This window comes from Geospiza fortis, unplaced genomic scaffold, assembly GCF_000277835.1.
Source record: "Geospiza fortis unplaced genomic scaffold, GeoFor_1.0 scaffold173, whole genome shotgun sequence".
NCBI classification, from domain to species: Eukaryota; Metazoa; Chordata; class Aves; order Passeriformes; family Thraupidae; genus Geospiza; species Geospiza fortis.
In genome coordinates, this window is record NW_005054334.1 from 5,964,340 (window position 1) to 5,986,004 (window position 21,665).

Consider the following 21,665-nt stretch of genomic DNA (forward strand, 5'->3'; position numbering starts at 1 on the left):
GCCTGTCCTCATACTACTGATTCATTGTGCAATCAGATGGGTGATAACAGATGCTTCAGGAGAAGGGAATCTTCCTCCACAATTTGCTTAGCCAGTTGTGTGGTTGGAGTAGGAGTCAATTCCTTCCTGCCGTCTGCAGCCGTCTGCAGCCTGAAACGACTCATCCATCCCTTTCCATGCTAGGGGTGCAACTATAAATACTAGCAAGGGTTCCTAGAATTTGCCAGCCCTTTTAAAGTTCTTTCTCCAGACTCTGTCTTTGACCATTTCTTATGGCACCAAAAGGCTTCTGACAAGAAGGGTGTGAATGGTTGCTCATTTCACTGAGTTGCCCACCCTCCAAGTGTCGCAGATGCGGGTTAGAAGGCAGAATTCACTTATTTTCACCATGTACTTCATTTCCATTAACAGAATCTCCTCTAATTTTTGCTTGGCCACAATATTGTGACATCTGTCATGTAGGTTAGGACATGTGCTATACTGGGTGGGACAGACACAGTTGAAGGGGACCTGGCCTTGTGCAAATGTGAACCCAACAACAACAACAACAACAACTCTGCTTCTTTCCTTGGTAGCTAAGTTTGCAGGGAAATAACATTTCCATCTTGATTTCAGTGATTAGGAGTGACATCCTCTTTCTACAGCCATCTGGGGTGTGAAAACAAATACATTTGCATGGTCCAAATTGATCCAGAAAGGTGGAAAGAAAACCAAGGGCTATCAGAAAAATTATCCCTCTTTGCCTCGCTGCTTTCCGCCCGCTCTTGTTGTTTCGTTTGCTGACTTGTATTTCCTCCCACTCTTCAGCTGGGCCAAATTTGACTCTGTCTGATGGAGGCAAGGGCAGGAGCAGTGTCAAGGCTGCTGGGAAAGGGGGAGAGGAGTGGGACTGGGGTTCTTGGGGTTGAGATAGCCTCAGGGCTGGCAAGGTGACTCCCCCAGCATCTCCCAGGCCCCCCTCCAAGTCCATTTCTAGGATCCTGACTGACTTTGGCAGTTGGCTGCCGATGGAAGAGGGTTTCCATGGCAATGTACCAGTGCTGCTTGCTCCCTCCTCAGCACTCTGCCTCCCATTCCCTCCCTCTCCCTCTCCTCACCCCCCTCCCCAGCCCTCCTGTTTCTCAAGCTTGTTGCCATGGAAAAGTCATAATCCACAAAGAATTTCAGATCCCCCCACACCCATTGGGGTTTGGGTTTTTGGTTTGGTTTTCTTTCATGTTAAAAGTTTGCTTTTCTGTTTAATGTTTGGGTAGGGACAGCTGTATCTCCCTCTTTGAAACCTTGTACCTTGGCAAGAGGGAGGTCTTTATCTTGGAATTGAAGGTCCTCCTGGAGGGAGGGTGGTATGAAGCTCTGCATCGGAGCTCCAGCTAATGGGCACCCCATCAGGGTATGTGGCCTTGGGAAGTGCTTACATGACATTAGAGTTTATTACCAGTTTTTTTGAAGGGACCGTGTCATTTGGCATCTGAATCAATGATGTATAAACACCCAAGACATGTTGGAGAAAAAGGAGGAGTGAGAGATTTCTGAAAGGTGCCTCCTCTTGAGGCTGCTTTTTCTGAAGTGGTTTTGGTGATTGCTGCCAATAGAAGAGGATGCAGACAACTCATGCGCTGCCACAATATGTGCATAGCAAGAGCTGTGGAAATGATGCAGCTGAAGGTACTGAATGAGACGAGAACTAGAGCCCACATTATTCCATTCCACCTGGTGCTCAGGCTAATTCCCAAGCTTTCAGGGTATGTCCACATCCATCAGGACTTGTGGATGAGATTTGTGGGTTATATTTTAGTTTGTTAGCTTCAGTACCAGTTAAAGGTGAAAATAGTTAAATTTCTGAGAGCTGGTTGAACTGGAGGGAGCTGTGGTATGGTAATAGATGTGGAGCTTGACCCTTTGATGCACTTTCCATGGAAATGCTCTGGTCTCACTCCTGGGACACTTGTTTCTGTGTTCAGATTTCCCACCATGGACACTGTGGCCTGGAATGCTGAGATGCTTGCTGGAAAACTGTTTTCACTGTATTTCTAGGACCAAGGAGTCCTGTAAGTCTCCTGAGCAAAGAAATATTCTTGTCAGATTTCCTACTCTGACTTTCAGGAGGGAGAAGGAATAAGGTTCAGATAATATATCCCAAATTTGGACCTTGTACTTATTTCAGACCTCCTGAGAGTCTTTTATTGGATGCAATGTTAGTATCATGCCTGAGGCTTCTTTAAAGTGACCTTTTCTCAGAGAAGAAGCAGAGAAGTAATTCAAGATCAAATGCAACTCTAGAATAAAATGGCACATTTATTTTGCTGGAGATGAAGCAACATGGGCTGAAGTTGACTCTTTTCTTGCTTCAGGAAACACTGAGGACGCATGCTCTGTTTCATTTTTATGTATATGGCTAGGTTCAGGTGGTCTGCTGCAGCATCCTTATCTATTCATCATGGTTACCTCTCCCCATTGTCTGTGTGTACCAGGCATCTGAGTCACTTGCTGCTCACCTGACCTCAGATGCTGAAATAGTCACGGAGTCTGGCCTGGACATGTGGAGTATGGAGTATAACATTGAGTCTTTTCAGACTGTTAGAAAAACCATTGGTTTACAAAACCATAAAGTCATAGTGCTAGGTCATTTTAAAGCCTCTTCTTTTGGATTAATCCCTGGAAAGTGATGGATTTCCAACCGCCACACAGAAAGCAAAAAGCCTGATCTCTCAGCAATGCTTGCAAAAAGCCTGATCTGTCAGCAGAACTCTACCTTTTTCCTTGGCAATATGCCTTTACTCTCTTCTAGACAGACATAATTTCTTCAGTTCCATGCCTTAGGTTGTTTGTCTACTTCCATTTTCAACCTCTTCTCCAACACTGCTGAGGAGGAAGCCTGAGAAGTTGCAGCAGTGTGTTGGGCACCTATCAGGTGGACCCCATCTCTGTGTTTCACAGAGGCTTCTGAACACTTAGTAGCAATTGGAAAAATTACTCAACCACTACCAGTCTGATCTAGAAGTTGAATTATTGACCAGAATGCAGTATTTCCCTTCTTTTTGCACCTGTCAGACCTCAGGGAGGGATCCCAAAAGATTTTCCAGAACACAATATGAGAATGTAGGAGTGCACTGATCTTATCAGCAAACCAGTTACCCTCCTTGTGCTTAGCAAGAACTTGTGTAGCCCCAGATCTCTCTCTCTCTCTTTTACCAAAAGGAAGAGAGAGAGAGGCATGTAAGTTGATTTAACAGAGCCTGGACTACAAACTACATCACAAAACACTCTCCAAAGTTAATAATACAAGGCACAAGTCGGATATGATATAAATGATGTAAATGTGTGAACTCTGAGTAGGACTTTGGCAGTGTTCCCAGCCGTGTTCAAAATGTACCCATGATATTTCTATCTCCCATATTGGGAACCCACTAGAGGCAGGCATAAAAGACTTAGGTTGGGTTTATTATCCATATTTATCATTCATTTCAGAATAGCATCTTCCTCCCACACTGATCCATCCTCACAGCACTACATATGCATCCAGCTCAAAGCAGGATTCTTCACACCCTGGCTTTTGGGGCAAGAGTTGAGAATGGTGAGATAGTCTTGAAATGTATGTTGGGAAACCCAAAATAGATGGTGCAAGGGAATATGGACTCTGTAGCTATACAGGTGGAATTAACAGAAGCAGTTTGCAAGCTGTCAGGACATGGGACTTTGGGACAGAAAGGAGTCATGTCTGAGTGTAGGAGACCATGTGAAAAACTGGAAGGAACTTCTTGGTATTTATCTCTCTTTTCTATTTTCCCAGTGTTTGAAAAATGGATGATGTCAGTGAAAGAAGAGCACAGAGGTGTTATTGCTGTGACTGGGGTGGGTATAAGCAAAGGCCGGGGGCTGAGGATTTGCAGGGTAATTTTGGACCTGGGACCTGGGTCCAGGCAGCACCCAAGTGGGGACATCTTGACTTCTAGAGCCTTTCTGTCACAGTCAGAGCAGAGAAAGTACCAGTTGTGCAGTTGAGCTGGCTGCAGTGAAGGCAGCAGTGTAACAGCAGTGGCTGTGTTGGAAGTGCTGATGGAAGTGGCGGATGCCAGCACAGAGCCAAAGGGAAGGATGGCAGACATGGCAGATTGGGTGGAGAAGAAGCCACACAGGGAAAGGGCTCATGGTGAGGAGGCTACTAATTGCACCAAGTGTTGTTAGAGTGCTAACTATGAGTGAGGACAAGGATGACTAATTACAGACAGGATTGTGAAGAGGAAGAGGAGGCAGGCTTGAGGAGGAGTGGTGAGGTCTGTTATTATGGCACTTTGTAATGAAGAAGATGCTGATCAGTGCGTGACTACAAGGATTTGAGCTCTGGTATTAACCAAAGCTGTGTTCTTCGCATGTGCCAGCTTGTGGCTTTCTTGCTTCTCCTTCTATCTTACTATTCATTTTATTTGCTACTGCAGCATTTTCCCTCTTTGCACTTAATGTGGAAAGAAATGCATTAAAGGTTTCATGTAGGAAAAAAAAGGGAATTAAGAAATCTTAATTTAGACATTACCCCACTGGTGATGCATCCTGTGCCCCTTGTCACACAAATGCTAGCTGGGAGGCCTTCTTGAAAGAAAGAGCTTTTCCTAATGCTACAGAGAAAAAAAAAATCACAAGAAAGCTTAAAGGACATGGGGAAAATAAAAAAAAAATGAACCCTGATAGTTCTGAGACTTTCCTCAGCCCAAAGAAGGGTTAATGCTTTAAATGCAATGTAATTTCAGCGGCAGTAAAGAACACCGTTTCCATGGAAACATCAACCCACAGAGGGAGAGAAAGAGGGAGAAAGGAGAGGGAACAGCAGCAGAGGGAGAATGGCTCCTCCGGTGAAGGAAGAGCAACCTCCAGACCCTCCCTTCCCAGTTACAGACAGAAGTGATTATTTGTTTATTTTTTGAATCGATTTCCCCTTGGAAATGTTATAGGGAAGAAAGTGATAGGGTGCCAGCTTGGCCAAACTGCTACAGACCCAAGAAAATCCAGTCACACTTTTTGGAGTGAGCCTCCTTGCAGGCGTGACTCTGCTCCTGCCAACACTGTGAATTCATTGCCCCTTACAAATGTGTGAATGCCTCCAACCCTTGATAAACTTGAATAACCCCAAAATCTCTAGTGGTTTCTCCTTGGGTCAAAAAAGTTGAACTAGTTTGCTTTTTCTGAGAATATAATAAAAGGATTTATTTCAGTCTCCAGCTAGTTTAGCCTTGCCTGGCTTCTCTCAGTGAGATGGACCTTTCTAGCAGATTTGAGTGGTTTTCCACAAGCAAAAATGCTCTAAAAGCTCTCTAGGAAAACTGACATGTTCACCTGTTTGCTGGTATTGACTCCCAGGACAGAAACTGGAATGAGCTCTGGGTAAATAGCAAGATGCCCTGATGGCTGGCTGCACACCAGCATACCAGCCATCTTCAGAAGACCAAAGAGGTCCTTGACTTGCACATCTGCTCAGCCAGATTTTTTAAGCCGTGGTCCACAGCCATGTGAGATTTCAAGGGGATGTACCACAATTATTAAGAAAAGTAAGGCTGCTGTCAGTGGGATTAAATTCACTGCATAGGGACAGTAGTTCAACTGGAATATTTTTTTACAGCTCTTCAAATTGACAGAGCTTGAAAGACATCGTCCTGGGTGAAAAATCACTGAAGAGCCTCATTTGACTTCTGTTCTGTGACTGCTTCTCCTATCAATGATTGTATGACTATGCCTTAAGACAGATAAACAGATCTGAAGGACGTCTCCTAACCTTTCAGTATTTGCTTTATTCTAGTGGTATGGCTTTCATCAGTGACCTGTTGTCGGTGCCAAGACATAATTATGACCCATTGTCGGCTGTTCTGACAAATGTAATTTTCCATGCTTTTACTGCCCCATGTAAGCTGATTTTTAGTCCTTTCATATGAAAGAAATACCTTGAAAGCTATTTTTGCTTTGGAGAAAAGTGATATGTTATCTGTACCTAATGAATAAGGAAGGATATAAAGGTGTAGCAATAAAAAAATAATACTTTAAAAAAGTAACTGGCAGGAATTTAATAACTCTGTAAAGCTTTCCAGCTTGATCCAATTTTGGACTGAACATTTAGTTTTTATTTTATGCAGTGACTGTAACAATTTTGACCTTAAAGCTAATTTTCTATTAGCTATTTTCTTTTACTTAAAGGTTTGGTGAGTCAGTTCAGAAGTATATTTGTTTTTATCAAAGCTTTTCTGGCTAAAAAAACCTTTCTGAGAATTGGCTGATTTCCTATGACATTTATAGATAGTTCCAGCTTTAACAGACTATGCTCTTAGAACACTTTCCTTATTTCTGTTTTATTTCCAGTGGGGCCAGAAGATGTAGAGGTATATTCCCTAGCTACTCGGGACTGTGTCATTTTCCCATGAAAAAAAAAAGGACAAAACATAGATAAATTTAGAAGAAATCAGAATTTGTAAATCAAGTATTTGGGGTTTAAAAGGGAATATTTTGACACGGAAATCCTATATGCTTTCTCTTGTGATTAGGAGCATGGGAATTTTGTATTCCTATTTCTCCTTCACAAAACTTGAACTAAATATTCAGTGATATTCCTTCTCCTGTTGAGGTGATGCTGTTCCTTGTAGGATTCTTTCCATGTGGCACATCACAGATGCATTTTAACTGGGACTCTTTTCCACAGAAGAAGGGGTGGAAGGTGTCACACAACAGACCAGACTGTGTGGGAGCCTGATGGTACTGGAAGCTTCATCTTCTGTCCAAAATTACTACAGTTTTCAGATCTTATGTTTCTTTTTCTTTCTAACAAAATGTTGACCTCTCCATGAGAAAATATTGTGGCCACATTCTCATCCCATTTAAAAACTGGTTTTGCCAGATAATTTTTCATGGCCCTGGCATTTGTGAAAGTAGGTTAGTCAGGATGTCTGTGATAAAAAATTGGTTTGGGCTGAAATTTCAAGATATTGCTGTGACTAGCATAGCACACAGGGCAAAATCAAGATTTATCTTGCTCTTCTTCCCATGAGCAGGTTACCTCATCCTATTGTACATTTTTTTATCCTGCAAGTCACATGCAGTCTGGCTTTGGGACTGCCAGCAGCACCCTGGCAGAGGGAGTGAGAAATGCCACTAGGCCTGAATGGCACCTCTTTCCCCATTAGTGACTGCATAGGATGAAAAGCAAATGGGATCAGGTCCTGAATGACAATATGTAGACAGAGGAAAAATTTATTGCGAAAACTCTGATTCTCACACAAGCAGCCTTCCACCTAGGTGTCATTGCTGTCATGTCAGCCCCAGGTTGGAACCCGTGTTCCCTTTTGAGGGGTAATTCAGTGACTCCCCCACCCTGTCTGCTTCCTGATGGATACCTGTCTGTGAGGCAGATCCCTGTGGTGCAGTGATGAGTTTCCCCTTACATTCTCAGGAGGGAGGCTGGGGGCTGCACATGCTGTGGAAAGTGAGCTTTGCTTCTCATTCTCAGGACTGGTCCCGTCTCATCAGGATCAAGCAATGCGTGTAGGAAAGCAGCCCTACCATTGCTGTGGCTCCCTGCATCCTCCAAGGATAGATATATCCTCAGTCCCCAGGAGCTGTCATCTCAGAGTCTTTGTGAAATGACAAATTTGTGGTAGATAAATAGAAGAAATGGGAAACAAAGTGGAAGCACATTTTTTTTTTTAGATTAAGAGAGAGATTGATGTAAAAGATTCATCCTTCCACTGTACATAGGAGCTTTCACTTGGAAGTCTCAGCACACATACACATTGTTTTCGAAGCAACTTTGCTAAAAATGTTGGAGAAAGGATAGTTCAGTTGAAATTTGTCTTCCACCAGAAATGGTTATTTCAGAGGTCAGGATCAAACACCAAAAAATTTAATCTTCTTAGAGGTGAGGGGCCAGTCTCAGCAGATTGACCAGTATCACTCCATTGATGTCAGATGAATATCACTGATTTATTGCAGCCCAGTAGCTGCCCTCTTGTCTTCTAAAAAGGTGTGAACAGCAGAGACAAACCAAATTAATCTCTTACATCTCTGTTATCTTTTAGCCTGAGGCATATTTCCTAATCTAGATGATCTCTAAATCTTTTTGCTTAATGAAAACAATCTTGAGCTCTGGGCATTTCTCTAAGGCTTCTGGTCAGATTGATTCCCAGAAGTAATTTAGGCTGTAGTCTGGGCATATCTGGTGCAAGATGCCTGTACAATTTGGAATTTGGTAGCACTCTTTTCTACTCTTTCTTTCTTACAGTGCATTTCCCCATATTCAGTGGTACCACTGGCAGTGAAAGAGAAAGAAGTAAATGCAGAAGAGTGAAATACCATTCCCTCAAGATTCAATTTTCCTAGTCAATGGTTGCTTCTGTTTTTTTTTTCTAATTTGTTTTGGTTTTGTTCTTCGTAATAGCCTCTTGTTACATAAAATCAGCTGCACTCGTGCCCTTTGCATGGAATCCTTTCGCTGTAAATTGTACCTGACACCAGACAGATGTTACACAGATACAGCCAGATGTGCCCGCCTTTCACAACTCTGTGAGCTACTGACGGCGCAGCCGTGTGAGGGACAGTGCAGGGCAGCGAGCAATGAGAGAACCTCTGAAAGGCTCAGAGAGGATCAGGATTTTCAGAACAGATTCCATGGCGAAATTTGATCAAAGGCCCAGGCAGAGGGCCTTTGCCAAATGTTTTTGCCTTTTTTGGGGTGAACAATTGGGTTTGATATCCTGTGGAACCTGTCTTACCTCAAGAGAACTCATGCACGCACAACCGGGTCTGGATGGCTCTGGTGTCTGAGTTGGCTGTGCTCTGAGGCACAGTCAGCCCCAGAAATTTTGAACAATAGTATGGAGAAATAACATCTGTATTATTTTAAGCCTTCTGTGGGTTTGGAGAATGGAGGTATAAATCAGAAGCAAAAGGGATCACTTGCGGTTTTCTCATTAAAAAAAAGTCAACACTACTTCAGTCACTCTGATGAAGGCATTATCAGCATAGTTAGTGCAGGTTAAGTCTTTTATCTGTCAATCACTTGCCCCTTGAAGGTCTGAATTCCCATTTGTAGATCAGTATACTGGTCCTAGACTCCCTTTTCCCTGTCCTTTGAGTCCACCCATCCTTTTGTCTGTCCATCCTTGTTCAGGAGCAGGCGTGAGGGATGGGCAGGACCCTGCTGCAGGGCTGGATTGATGTTCTCTGCCCTGGTTGTTTGCATCAGGCAAGGCTGGGTTGGTCTTGCTGGTGCTGAGAGAGAGAACGTAGTTTGGAGCTGTGGGTACTTCTACTAAAATGCAGTAACATGCTTTTGCTTTTTTGCTCCTTCCTGGTCATGAAGTGTGTCTGTTCCCTGATACCTCAGACTGGTAAATTTTTAACACTGTCTCTAGGGGGAAAAAAAGGCTATTTCACCATGCAGATTCTGTGGAGTAAAGGCCTTTCACTGCTTCCATCTCACTGCTGTTATAATTGGCCTCAGTGTTTCCCATTACAGTGAGATTCCAGACAGGATGGTGGTGGTGTGCATCCCCATCCCTTTATCCTGCATCACATTTCACCTGCCTTTTACCCTGCAAAGGTAAAAGGTATCCCACAGCTTTTCCTTCCCACCCTCCACCTACATCTTGTTTTTCTCTTGTGTGCTGGGCTGCAGAGATGACTCCCAGTGCTGACTGTGGAGAGGCTGTTTTATTTATATGGTCTGTTTTATTCAGGGAAGCGATCGATGGAAGGATAATCACGCCATTTCAGACAGACTGCTTGTCTCACTGAAGCATAACCCACACTGACAGGATGCAGGGAAGGGTGTGTGTTTGTGTGTGCTGCACGCATGTGAGGCAGGGAATGTGATAGTGAACCGATGCAATGTCCAAATTTGCCCCTCCAGTCAGCAGGCTTAGGGGGAGCTGATTCCAGGCAAGGCACTGGAGGCAGAAGGACGAGTGGCAAGTGCTGATTTCAACTGCGTCTCCTTCACAGCTGTCTCTGGGGCAGAAAAAATTTGGTTAGCACCCTTTCTGTGTTCCCTCAAGCCCCCTGTGCCCACCATCTGCCTCCTCAGGCTTTCTCCATCATGGCTGAAACCATTTAAAATGCCATCATCTCTCTGCTGGTCCTAAATTGGCCGTCTGATGTGGTTTTAATGCTCTATTAGCTATTCTTTAAAACACTCTCCTTTAACTTGCAGGGCTGACTGATTTATGTCCAGGACGGGTGATGTTACCTCAGAGCCCAGCATGGGGCTTAGGTCCCCCTGGGTCTAATTTGCTTTGTGCCAAATGGGCATATCCCTTTGCTCCTGCCTGCTTGTCCATACCCCAGGGCTCACGGGGTCAGCCTGTTTCCACAGGCTGTGTGTATGTTTTGCTCTCACCCGTCTGAGTTTGGGCATTGCATCCGCTGCATCGCCACTGGGCTGGCGAAGGGCTCAACCCTTCTGTGCTTGCATCAAGTAGTTCCAGAAACTGCCACATAAGCAAAATCTTTTGCTGAAAGGTGATTCTAGCAAATTAAATTGCCTGTGTCAGCCCCCACCATGCCCCCTTTCTCTTTCTTGGAGTGCCAAATATGCAGGGATTAAGATTTTTACAGGCACAGTTTCCTCCTGGTTTATGTCACCTGCATGCACAACCTGCTTGCCCTCATGTTGTGCCCCCGTTACATCTGGTGGCTCAGTTCAGACATGTCAGGGAGGCTCTCAGCCCCCTGCTTGCCTGCTTAGGGACTGGACTGTGTGTAGGCTGTAGGGAGGATCCAAATCCCCCTGGCCAGAGCAGGCAGCAGTGGCGCTGGTGTACAGAGCAGCAGTGCTGCCGAAGCGGGGGACTGCTGCTGCAGTAATGGTGGAGGGCAGAGCCACTCGAGTGTGGCTGCCTTGCAGCATGCTGCTGACTCGGCCTGCCTGGGAGTCCTTCAAGCCCTGATGCTTTGTCACATAGGCTCAGTGCATCCAGGCAAGCCCTGCAGCTCCCTGTGAGCTGCTCTCGCCCTGCATCCCTGTGTTAGCTGGCAGCATAGGTACAGGAGAGCAGGGAAAGCTGGGGGGGATGCCACTTCTTCTGCACTTCTCCTGCAAACTTTTGTAAACATATAGCTAATGGGCTGGAGAGAAAACACTCTGAAGAGTTATATTGCCAAATTTGGAGACTAATTTCAGTCATTAAGGTGTGAAGCAAGGGATTTTAGTGCTGCTTTAAGTGTAAATCTCAAGGCAGCTCCAAGGATTGGAGTCGTTGATGATCCCGCCTTGATTATTATTAGAGGTTCTAATCTTTCCAGTGAAAATGAGCATAAATGACACCCTCTTGTCTCATATCTGTTGCTGATTTCTGTGAACTCTTCTTGTCAAGCTGTGCAAGGGAGATTCCTGTAGTGGAATTGTTCTTGGGTGTAAGAAGAAAGAGGGTTGAGAAGGGTTTAATATTGGTGTTTGTTTAATTAGATGTTGGCATTGGTTATTAGTTACTGACATATAAAGCTGCAACTCCCATCAGGCTAATGGCATCCTCATCTTCTTGGAGCTTTTCTTTGTCTTTACTCTGGTGGCCAGTGCAGAGAAGTCATGAAGTTGTAATCTTGGTCCACTGGAAAATCCCTCCCACCACCACCAGAGCCTTAATTAGGTCTTGTAGGGTGCACATACCTGGCAATGGTCTGTGCCTGGCACTCCTGAGTACCAGAACAATTCACACAGCTGGGGGAAAAAAAAGAGCATGTGTGGTCCTGACATGGGATGTTTTATGTTTTATCCATAAATCTTATCTTATGGCTAAGATTTTCCAGGTGGAGGATGTTTTGGGGTTCACTCAATGTTCGGGTTCCAAATGGCTTTGGTTTTTGGAAAATAACCAATAGTCTGCCTTTGAAAATTGTCCTGTTGCAGATGTTTCATGCTGGGCTCCCTTATGGCTGTATTTCCAATGCTGAACACGTCCCTTGAAGGTCACAACATGGAGCAAGTGTGGAATTTCCTTTAGAAATAAACATAATTGCTGATTGCATTTGGCAATGGGGAGTGAGTAGATGAGTTTGGTTGATTAATGGAGTTAAAACAAAAAAGTTTGAAAAAGGAAGAAACTAAAATAATGACCTGCTTTTTTTCATTTATTTGAAGAAGTTTCCCTGATACAATGATTTCATTAGATTAGCAGGGAGGTCTCTTTGTGCAGATAGTAGGAACGCATGAACCCACTGAAAGACAGATTTTTTCCCCTCTTATTTATTTTCTTGAAATTGGTTCAAATTGAGTTCATAAGGGACAAAATAAAGCTGAATATTAGGAAATGTTTCCTGATGTCACGGTGTAATAGAATAGAAAACCTCTCATGTCTGTAATAGAAATGTTGCTTGTGTAATTTATAGGACTGTGCAAAGTAGGGGAGTGCAGAGTCCAGGGGCCAGCCCTGCAGGCAGCTTGGTCACCTCTGCCTCTCACGGTGATGTCATGCTACTGGTGCCAGAGCAGATTTACAAAGGTAAAATCTACTTCATGCAACAGAATTGTGAATTGAAGTGAAATATATGAACAGGGTGTAAACGGTAAGAATGCCATGGTGATGTCATATAAACCACTGAACTGTGAAATGATGATCTGACAGTTAAGAAAACAATAGACCTGATTCTTATTTACAGCAACACCCCTTTAACATGCTCTCAGTGTGCAGCAAGGCCTTGAAATGAGTGTAGCTGTAATCTCAGTCCACTTAAAGGCCTTCCCTATTGCCAGAGCTGAGTAAGGAGGCTTTAGGATAAATGAGATTGAAGCCTGGACTGTTTAACTGTCCATTTGTACAGCTGACATGAAATGCCCCAACAGGGAGTGCCTTCTGCAGGAGTGATGGGGCCTTTCCAGACAGAGAGAATTGCTGATGTTGGCTGCAGGGCTGATCACCCTTTAGCTTGATTTTACTGGGTGTAAGGCTGGACTCTGTCCCTAGGAAAAAAGACTTTCACTGGGCTTTTTCAACATCCTTATCCCTATTCCTAAACTCCTTCACAGGATCACTTTGGGCCCCATGAGGTGTGCTGGCTCCGATAGGGATAGAGCTTCCTGCAGGTGTGCTGCTCCTTCCTCTGGTCTCCACTGCTTCCCGAGTCATTGCCTTGGTATTTGGGTCAGGGGGAGGCTGTCCCCACTGCTTCACCTGTCGTCCATCGCTGTCCTCAAGTGGCATGCAAAATCCTCTTTGGAGAGTGGGTGAAGTGTAGGCTGTGCAGTGTGTTTACACAGCTGATTGCTAAGGATCCCTCTGCCCTTTGAGGCAAGGGAAAACCAGGGATAGAAGACTTCATGTGGGCATACATGTGTGTGTGTTACTCTTAGATGTGTTTTTAGGAATTCATTGAGAGCCAACACAGTACATCACTTCCCTATCCCAGTCACAAAATGGGGGCAATTACCCTGCCTTGCCTGATTGTCCCAATTTCTGGACTAATTGTCCTGTTTTTCTAACTCCCTTCCTCTAAGATTTTTGATTGTTTTGCACTGGGCTTCTACCCTCCTGATGTGAGCTGAAGAGGAGAGGCAGGGTCTCGTTTTGGGTTTGGTTTCCAAGCATTAATGTTCTCCTTGCTCTCTTCTCTCTCCCACAGGTACCTGATCAATGTCACCTTTGAAGGCAGGAATTTGTCGTTCAGTGAGGACGGATACCAGATGCATCCCAAGCTGGTCATCATCCTTTTGACCAAGGAGAGGAAGTGGGAGAGGGTAGGATATGTTTGGTAATTCTCCATCTGTGTCAGGGAAGAAGAAGGGGGAAGGCTCCCGGCAAATAATCCTCCCCACCTTTCTGTACTTCTTATCAAGGGCTGGCAATCTGCTTCTCGTATCCCAGACCACTGGTATCTCCACTGCCCAGGCCGCTGTCTTCTCCATGCAGGATGCCATTACAGTCTTCCATTAGGATGCATAAAAAATTCATCAGCTTCCTTTCTGTAATCTCTGAACATAAGTTTTCCGGCCTTTCAGAGAAGATACCTCCTCTGTGCCGTGAGTTTCAGTGGCTGAGGCAGAAAATATTTCTCTGTATGGCTTGGTGGCAGTGAAGTTCTGTACACTAAGTGACTATGATTGAGCTACAGCCACACTTAGTAATTTATGGCAGTATTAACTGTGCTTGATGTATCTGGCCAGTGTCCCTTGCAATGGGATGGTGCATTAAGTGGGATGTGAACGTGAGGTCATATTGAGTTGTTCAAAGATCCAAATTTGCATATTTTGGAATAATTTGCATGAAACCCAAAGCACCATTTTAGAAATGGTGTGAATTTCTGAGTTAGTGGGAAGTTTTGGTTCATTTCACCTCCCACATAAAAGTCAGTGGTCCAGGCTCTGAACAAGCATTCCCAAGGGATTTCTGTTGAAGCAGAGGGGGTAGTTTAAGGGCTATGAAAATGAGATATAAAAAAAGTTTTGGGTGTGAGAAGTCAGAGCAAAGGAAGGAGAATTCATCAGAATGCTCAATAGATATGAAGCAGGTCTATATACAATCATGTGTATGGCTTAGGAAAATGCCCCTTTGTCCCATCGTGCACTGCTTGTTCTCTGCATGGACTTGCAAGTGACTTGCTTGGTGAAAGTGAGGAAGAAATTAATGGGGAAATGAAAATGAAATGGGGAGCTGTCAGGAGAAGTGTATTCATAAGAGAGCTGTAGGAACAACTTGTGAATGAGACAGAAGAGCAATCACATTGGTGCCTGGCAGTCACTAAGGTCTCCCAGTAGTTGCAGGAATTTGGCAAGAAGGTGAAAGCCCCCAGCTTGTGCCTGGTTTCCAGGAGGACCTGTCTACCTCATAGTCTTGGCACTCTTCAGACCAGATGAGGGTCTGTGGTCTGGGAGAGTCAGGAGAGGTCTCAGTGGGCCAGCAGTGTGAGGAAACAAAGGGCATGGCATAGCATGTGTGGACAACTCTTGGGCATAGCTGAAGGCCGGCTGTCTAGATACTGCACAGGGTGTGCACACGCAAAGCTCAGGCTGTAGAGAGCTCACGTCAGGCTCGGTCCCTCACTCAACTCCATTAAATCTTACCAGCAAGAGTCCAGGAGGATTTGTTCCTGGCACCACATTTGTTCTCACGGGGGAAAATTCCATCGTCAGAGAAGGAAAATGAAGCAGTAGCAGCATGAATCCTCCTAGGGGTTATTAGCAGGCCTGGCTGGGGGAATCTGTTGCTGGAATGCTTTGCAGTCTCTGGGGAGGCACAGCTAAATACAGTCCTGTTTTTATCTGTCACATGCTTCACATGTCACACCCTCAGTGAAGGCTTGGTGGCTTCTGTCAGTGGTGAGAAGGGTTGTTCAGTCTCTGGGAGTGAATTTGTGGTCTCTCAGATGAACCAGACAATTAGTAGAAGGGTCTTCAAGAGAGTTGGGGTTAGATCTGAGACCTGCTTGAGCCCTGCTGTCTGTGAGGACTACTTGGCATCCATTAAATCAAAACAATCCTTAATTTCATAGGAGCTGGGACTGGACTGAAATGAGGCCATGATGAGCTATGGTATTAGTGGTAAGAAAAACACATAGTCCTCCCTGGGCACAAATGTTTTATCTTGAAGTGGGTGTCTTCCTCAGGGAGGATCAGATTATTATAATCAAACTCTGAACTGGTTGAATTTTATGCTGGCAGGCTCTTTCTGGAAGACACTGAAGTAATCTCCAGCATGTTCTGATCACAGACCAAAACTTTTCATACCTGGAACCTCATGCTCTTTTTCTTAATTTTTTTTCCATTCAGCAGAAATGCAAACATACGTGTGAAGCAGAGATCTTTGTGACAATGATCATAGTTTTGTTCCATGTTTGCAGAGTCAGGCAACACAAACTGTTGGCCCTTAACAGCAGCTCCCAGGCAATGCCACAATACAAGAAATTATTAATATATTTTTAGCACATAATTCCAATACCTTTGTAGTGCTTTGGAACATTATCCAAATTCCCACTAATTTTATGTAAATAGCAAGGTGCTTCATCCTGGGAACTTTTAGGCAAACAGGCAGTAGGAGACATGAAACGAGAGGCTGAGTGGGAAATACTGATTTGGTCCAGTTGCATTCACTGTAGCTCAGTCTTTAACTACACACTTATCTATAATCAGATGCTATGCCTGGAAGGAACATCAAGAGGTCAACTAGTGCCCCAAGAGAGGGTTTAACTGGACTGAAATTATTCCTGACAGATGCTTGTCTCACCTGTTCTGAGAGACCTTCAATGCTACAAATCCCATGAAATCCCAAGTCAATCTCTTCTATGGCTTCTTTCTCCTTACCCTGCTAAGTTTTCCTAATGTCTAACCTAGATTTCCCTGGCTGCAATTTAAGCCCATGAATACTTCGTGTCTCCCTAATGGACATAGGGAATTGTTTATTCTCTACCAATTCTTATTGTCCCCTTGTGGGTTTGAAGTCTTCCATCATGTTGTCTCCCAGTCACCTCTGGTGTAGGTTAAACAAGAATTTGTTCAGTCCTTCTTGGTAGGTCATGTTTCCTGGTCTTCTGATCATTTCTGTTAGTCTCCTCTGGATTTAGTAACACAGCTTGCAGCTCTGTACAGCTTGGCATATTTGATTCTTGAAAGATGGCAAATGGATTTTGAGGGTATGTCTCATGGAGTATATATAAAAAGATGTGTTTTAAAATAGGTGTGAACTCTTCCATTTTCTGAGCAGCAAAGATCCAGACAGTGACTGAACTGTTTCAGGATTTCAGGTCTGTGAAATCTTTTGCGATTTTGATTTTTTCCCCAGTAAATATCTTCACAACCTCACCAGTTATTTCAGACCAGGAATTAATTTTCCAGAGGAGCTGCAGCTGCCCCCAGACTCTGATGATGATGACAAATCTCTTCATGAGTGCTTCATACAAACTGAAGCCTTGTAGGCCTGACAATCATGAAAGAACCAGAAGAAAACCCACTTCCTGCAAGGGGGCAGTAACTTGAGCTCTCCTGCTTGTCTTAACCATGAGTAATGGTTCATCATGATAAGCAAATGTGCTGAATTTCATTCACTTCTCTGTACTTGGCTCCTTAGGGGCAGAATACTGCATGCCTTTCCACACTACCTGTTCATGAGCTGGTTAGTAAAGCTCTTTGCTTCACTGGCCGGATAGCCTAGGTGTGTATTGGGTGCCTAGATGCCCCTGTTGTATTTATCATAGAGGGGCAGCTATACAGATGGAGGTGGTGAAGGATATCTACTCTTATGCCCCATGAAGGACCATGCCTCAGTGCAGTGATGAGTAAGGGCTGGATGTCTTGCAAAGTGAGCCAGAGGGTCAGTACTACTCTAGGTTTTGTGTCAGTGGGTTCTGATATTTTGTGTGGGAAGAGATTTCACCCACTATTTTTCTTCACTATTTGCCTTTCTCTTCTGCTCTCTTATGATCCCACATATGATGAGGACTTAATTCTGGGTTCATGACCCCTCTGTGAGTGTTGCTATCTCTAGCTCTTGCTTACATCCTCCTTCTGTACTGAGTCCTATCCCACTAGCTCCCTGCCAACAGTCCTGTCCCATTAGCTCCCAGATCCTCCCATCTACTTCCTCACTTTCCCCCAGCAAACCTGAGGATGACACGAATGTTATAAACTTTGAGGCCCTCTTTCAGATTCCTTCTCTACTTTAATTACTAGTGAGTTTGGCATAATTTCTATGGCTAGTTTGTGCTCAGCCTCTTCTCTTAGGTGTGTCACTGGGGATTCAGAGCACCTTTCCATGAGGCTCCTGACACCAGGTTCTTGTGCCACCCCACAGAGCCCTTTGATTCACAAGCTCCCTCCATCTCTTACCAAGCATGCCTGATTCACTCCTCTTCCTGTCTGGGCTAGCAAAGCCCCAGGAGATGGTTTTGGTCAGGGTGCCACTACAAGACATCTTAGAGGACAGATGGGAAACTTATGTTGAAAGATGCATTCTCCTTGCTGCGTGTACTAATCCTCTGCCCCTATCAACCTTCGCCCCACTCAGCAGATAAAATGTTTGCCTGCTGCTGGTGCTATAATTATCAGCACTTGACTTTTGAACTCTTCAGCTCCAGTAGAGTCTGTTCTGTTTCCTATATCCATTGGTGTGACCATGATTACAAATTCACGGGCAGGCTGCTCCTAGCCTGTACCCTTACACCATTGCACACATTAGTGCTCCCTGGGGATGGGGCCATTTGCTATGACATCCTCTCAACTGCCTCAGTCACTGTAGACTTCCAGGACTTCCTAACGATGCAGCAGGGTGGAAAATAGTGCCACTACTCTCTGCCACATGGATTTTCCAGAGATGTATTTAACCTTGATCACAGCCTGCATAAGATGAGTTTGTGAACTTCTGTGACCCTGTCTTCAGCTTGGGACAGAGCACCATTATGCCCATCCATGCCTGGGGAGAGTTCCCCTGGGATATGGGACAGAGATAGAGAAAGAAAAGGAGGATTTAGAAAAGAAAAATGAAAAATGAAGATTTCTCTTATCTAAAAAAGTGAGGAAAGAGAACAAGATGAATTTTTGGACACCTAAATGATTGTTGAAAAAAGGACATACTAGTCAGCTGCTTTTCATGCCCCAGTAGGGAGAAAGAAAAAGTTGTCTTGCTAAATTGTCAAGCAGAAAGATTTCAGTTAGAAATGTAGGGAGCTGTCTAATTATTGGCATGGTGAGACATGGTGAGGCTCATTTGCTGGTAGAGGTTCATTTGCTGGAGTATATAGAGAAAAATATCCAGCAGTGCAGGCTCTCAGTCTATCGTGTCCTGCCTCCAAGCTGGTGGACGCAGTAAGTGATCTCTTGTGGTTCTCTGCCAGCCTACATTTCTGTGATTAGATGAGCAAGAAAAACCTGAAGAGTGTTTCACAAAAAGCAGCTTATCTCATAGGAGAGGCAACCCGGGTTATGGACAAGCTGATCAGCAGAAACTTCAAGCCTGATCCAGTGAGGACATATTTTCTTCAAGCTTCCACCATGAACCTTTCGTACGAGCAGGCAGCCGGCATGTGAAGGCTATTGTGCATGTCTGTGAACAAAAGCTCTTACAAACAAAAAGCACTTGTCACCTCCTGAAGTCTGCACCTTTGGGGAGCTGATGAACGCCACAGAGATGCTGAAGAGGCTGTAGCATTTGATGATGATGCAGCCTTCAGGCCTCATCTCTTACTGTGCATTAAAAGAAACATTCACTGTCATCTCTCTGTGTGCTTCAATGTCCCAGTGGCAGAAATAACAGGGGAGATGACTGAAAATGTGATCAGTATTCTTGCCTTTTAGTAACAGTCCATGTGGTACTGACCACTCCATGAAGAATCAATATGAATCATGTTATCCTATCTGTTACATTGCTTAGCAGAAGGAAGGACTTCGATTTTTTTTTATTTCACTTTCTTAGAGAATAAAAGCCTCCTCAAAGAAGGCTCTTTAGAAATAAAAAAGGAAAAAGAATGAAGGGTTTTGAGGTGAAAACTTCAGCTGTACAAATCCAAGTCTTCTCTGAAGGCCCTCCCCTGCCTTTGGAAAGATAACTAGATGTTTTGAGACAGTTTCTTCCTCATGTTGTCTGGTGCCCACCTAGCCAAGCCTTGCACATGTATGCTTGTCTCCATGGGGTAGAAGTTACTGCCTTTGGTCAGGTTCTGCTCTGTATGTGAAGCTCTGGCATCTTGCCTGTGTGTCCAGGGAGAAAATTATTTTTTATTCCACCGACTCCTTTTACAGTGAGACAAGATTGGATTGTTTTTGCCAATCAGTCTTGTTTTGCTAATTTTGCTGTGTGCAAGGGGATTTATGACTCATTGTCCCTGAGGATAAATGGCATAGAAGTTTGTTTAAACCTACTCAGAGTAAGAGACTGATTCTGTTCCCACAGAACCAGTTTTTAGAAGGATATGTCTTCTCTTAGGGCAGAGGGACTGTTCTGGATTCAAGCACATATGGCTGAAATTAGAATGGGAGTCTGTACATGCATGTTCCCCTCTTCCCCCCCCCCCCCCCCTTTATTTTTAAAGTGTTCTTTCTGGATATGTCTCTAAGAGACCGTAATTTGCTGAATGCCTTACTTCTCATTAGACAGCAGACTTGCATCAAAGAATACATATTTTATGGATATCCCACTCCCAAGCGAGTGTCCCTTAGATACCTGATCTAGGTCACATCTGATGGGTCTGTTTATGACCCTGATTCAATCAGACAACCAGATGGCTTTATTTGTGCACCTATGCTGCATCCACTGCCAGGATTTGGCCTGAATTCTCACAGTTGCCCAGGATCTAACTGTATGTATTTGTGGCTAATTATGGCCGTGTTAATCTTTCACTGACTCCTAAGGAGAAGGACAGATTCCAATGCCTCACAAAGCCTTCCTTATCAGAAGACAAACAGAACCTTCTTTGTGAAAAAGCCTTCTATGTAAATCTTGAAGACATGCTGGTCAAACTGTGTCTTTGCTGGATTACTGCATCCTGCAAAAATAAGCTGGTCTAGCTCTGACCAAAGAGAACATATTGGGTGTCTCTTCCTAACCACTGTGTGTTATGTCATTATGAGCTGTCTGCTTTCTTTGCCTCTTGCTAAAGCAGTTCCTGACTTTGCTTGAATTTTGGAGTGTATTTGTATGATTCATGAGCCTGCAGAAAAATATTCTGGCTCTTCTCCACCAGACCTTACTCCCTTGCTACTGGAGGGAATTCTTACATTGAAACAATGACAGCTTCTTGGAAAGACCTTGTCCTCTTATGCAAATCAGATATTGGAATATCTGGAGATCTTTATTAAGCCCAGGCTGTAGTTAGAATGCCTCCTACCATTTCTCTGCTGGTGTAGCTGATGAGGGTGATAGCAGCCATCTGACCTTTACTGGGGTTGCCAACCTGGATCCTGGAGGATTGTGCTTGGTGTACTAATAACAACATGTGATAGCAACATCGAGCCACAAGCGAAGACTGCCCTCACCTCCGTTGTATTCTGCATGAGAACTCTTGTCTGGAGCTCTCTCTCAGCTGACTTGCTCATGCCACAAAGCGAGAAGTGCCACTGTAACCCTTTGCCAGTGTATATGCACCTCTTGCACATCATCATTGCTGTCCCCAGCACCCAGTTATGGACTCGGGACTCGGCTCTGCAGGGAGCTGAGTGAACACTAGCAAAAAAGGTGGCTCCTACCCCAACGTGGTTACACTTTAATTACAAGACAAAAGGTAGCAGATGGGTACAGATGGACCAACGGGGGAGTACAAGGGAACAATCAGACAACATTAGTCAGCATGGTAGGCAGCAGGCTTTACACACCAACTGCCTAACTCTTGTGAAGGCTTTGATAGGCAGCAGAGAATTATAGCTGGCTTTGTGCAGGCTTGTGGGAGCCTCAGTGAGAGTGCGAAGGGCAGACAGGGAAAAGCAGCAAAGGTGCTTGGAGAGTGCAGCTGAGAAGGTGCAACAGCTCAAAAATACCCAATGCTGTTGGGAAATTTACAGTCTTCTTAATATCTGAGGGGATAATCCTAACTTTACAGAGAACCAAAAAGCCTCTAGTAAGGCCACATCTTGCAGTGCAGCACAAACTCCCAGTACACGGTGATGTGCTAGTGCCAGAGCCTCATTGCTTCTGGTTGAAACCCTCCTGCTTGCCAGCAGCTAGGAGATTTCTATGGCATGTCAGATGCTGCTGTGTATCTCTGTTCCAGCATTTCATTGA

General features: G+C 44.4%; 1 protein-coding gene across 2 annotated transcripts in view; it reads left to right on the top strand.

Moving 5' to 3' along the window:
- Window positions 1-21,665, top strand: part of GRIN2B (glutamate ionotropic receptor NMDA type subunit 2B) — a 205,629-nt gene that overhangs the window by 115,988 nt on the left and 67,976 nt on the right. For both annotated transcript variants that reach the window (XM_031057703.1, XM_005421891.2), the window contains one exon: window positions 13,588-13,702. In XM_031057703.1, the coding sequence (XP_030913563.1) occupies window positions 13,588-13,702 (115 nt within the window). The remainder of the gene's footprint in view (window positions 1-13,587; window positions 13,703-21,665) is intronic.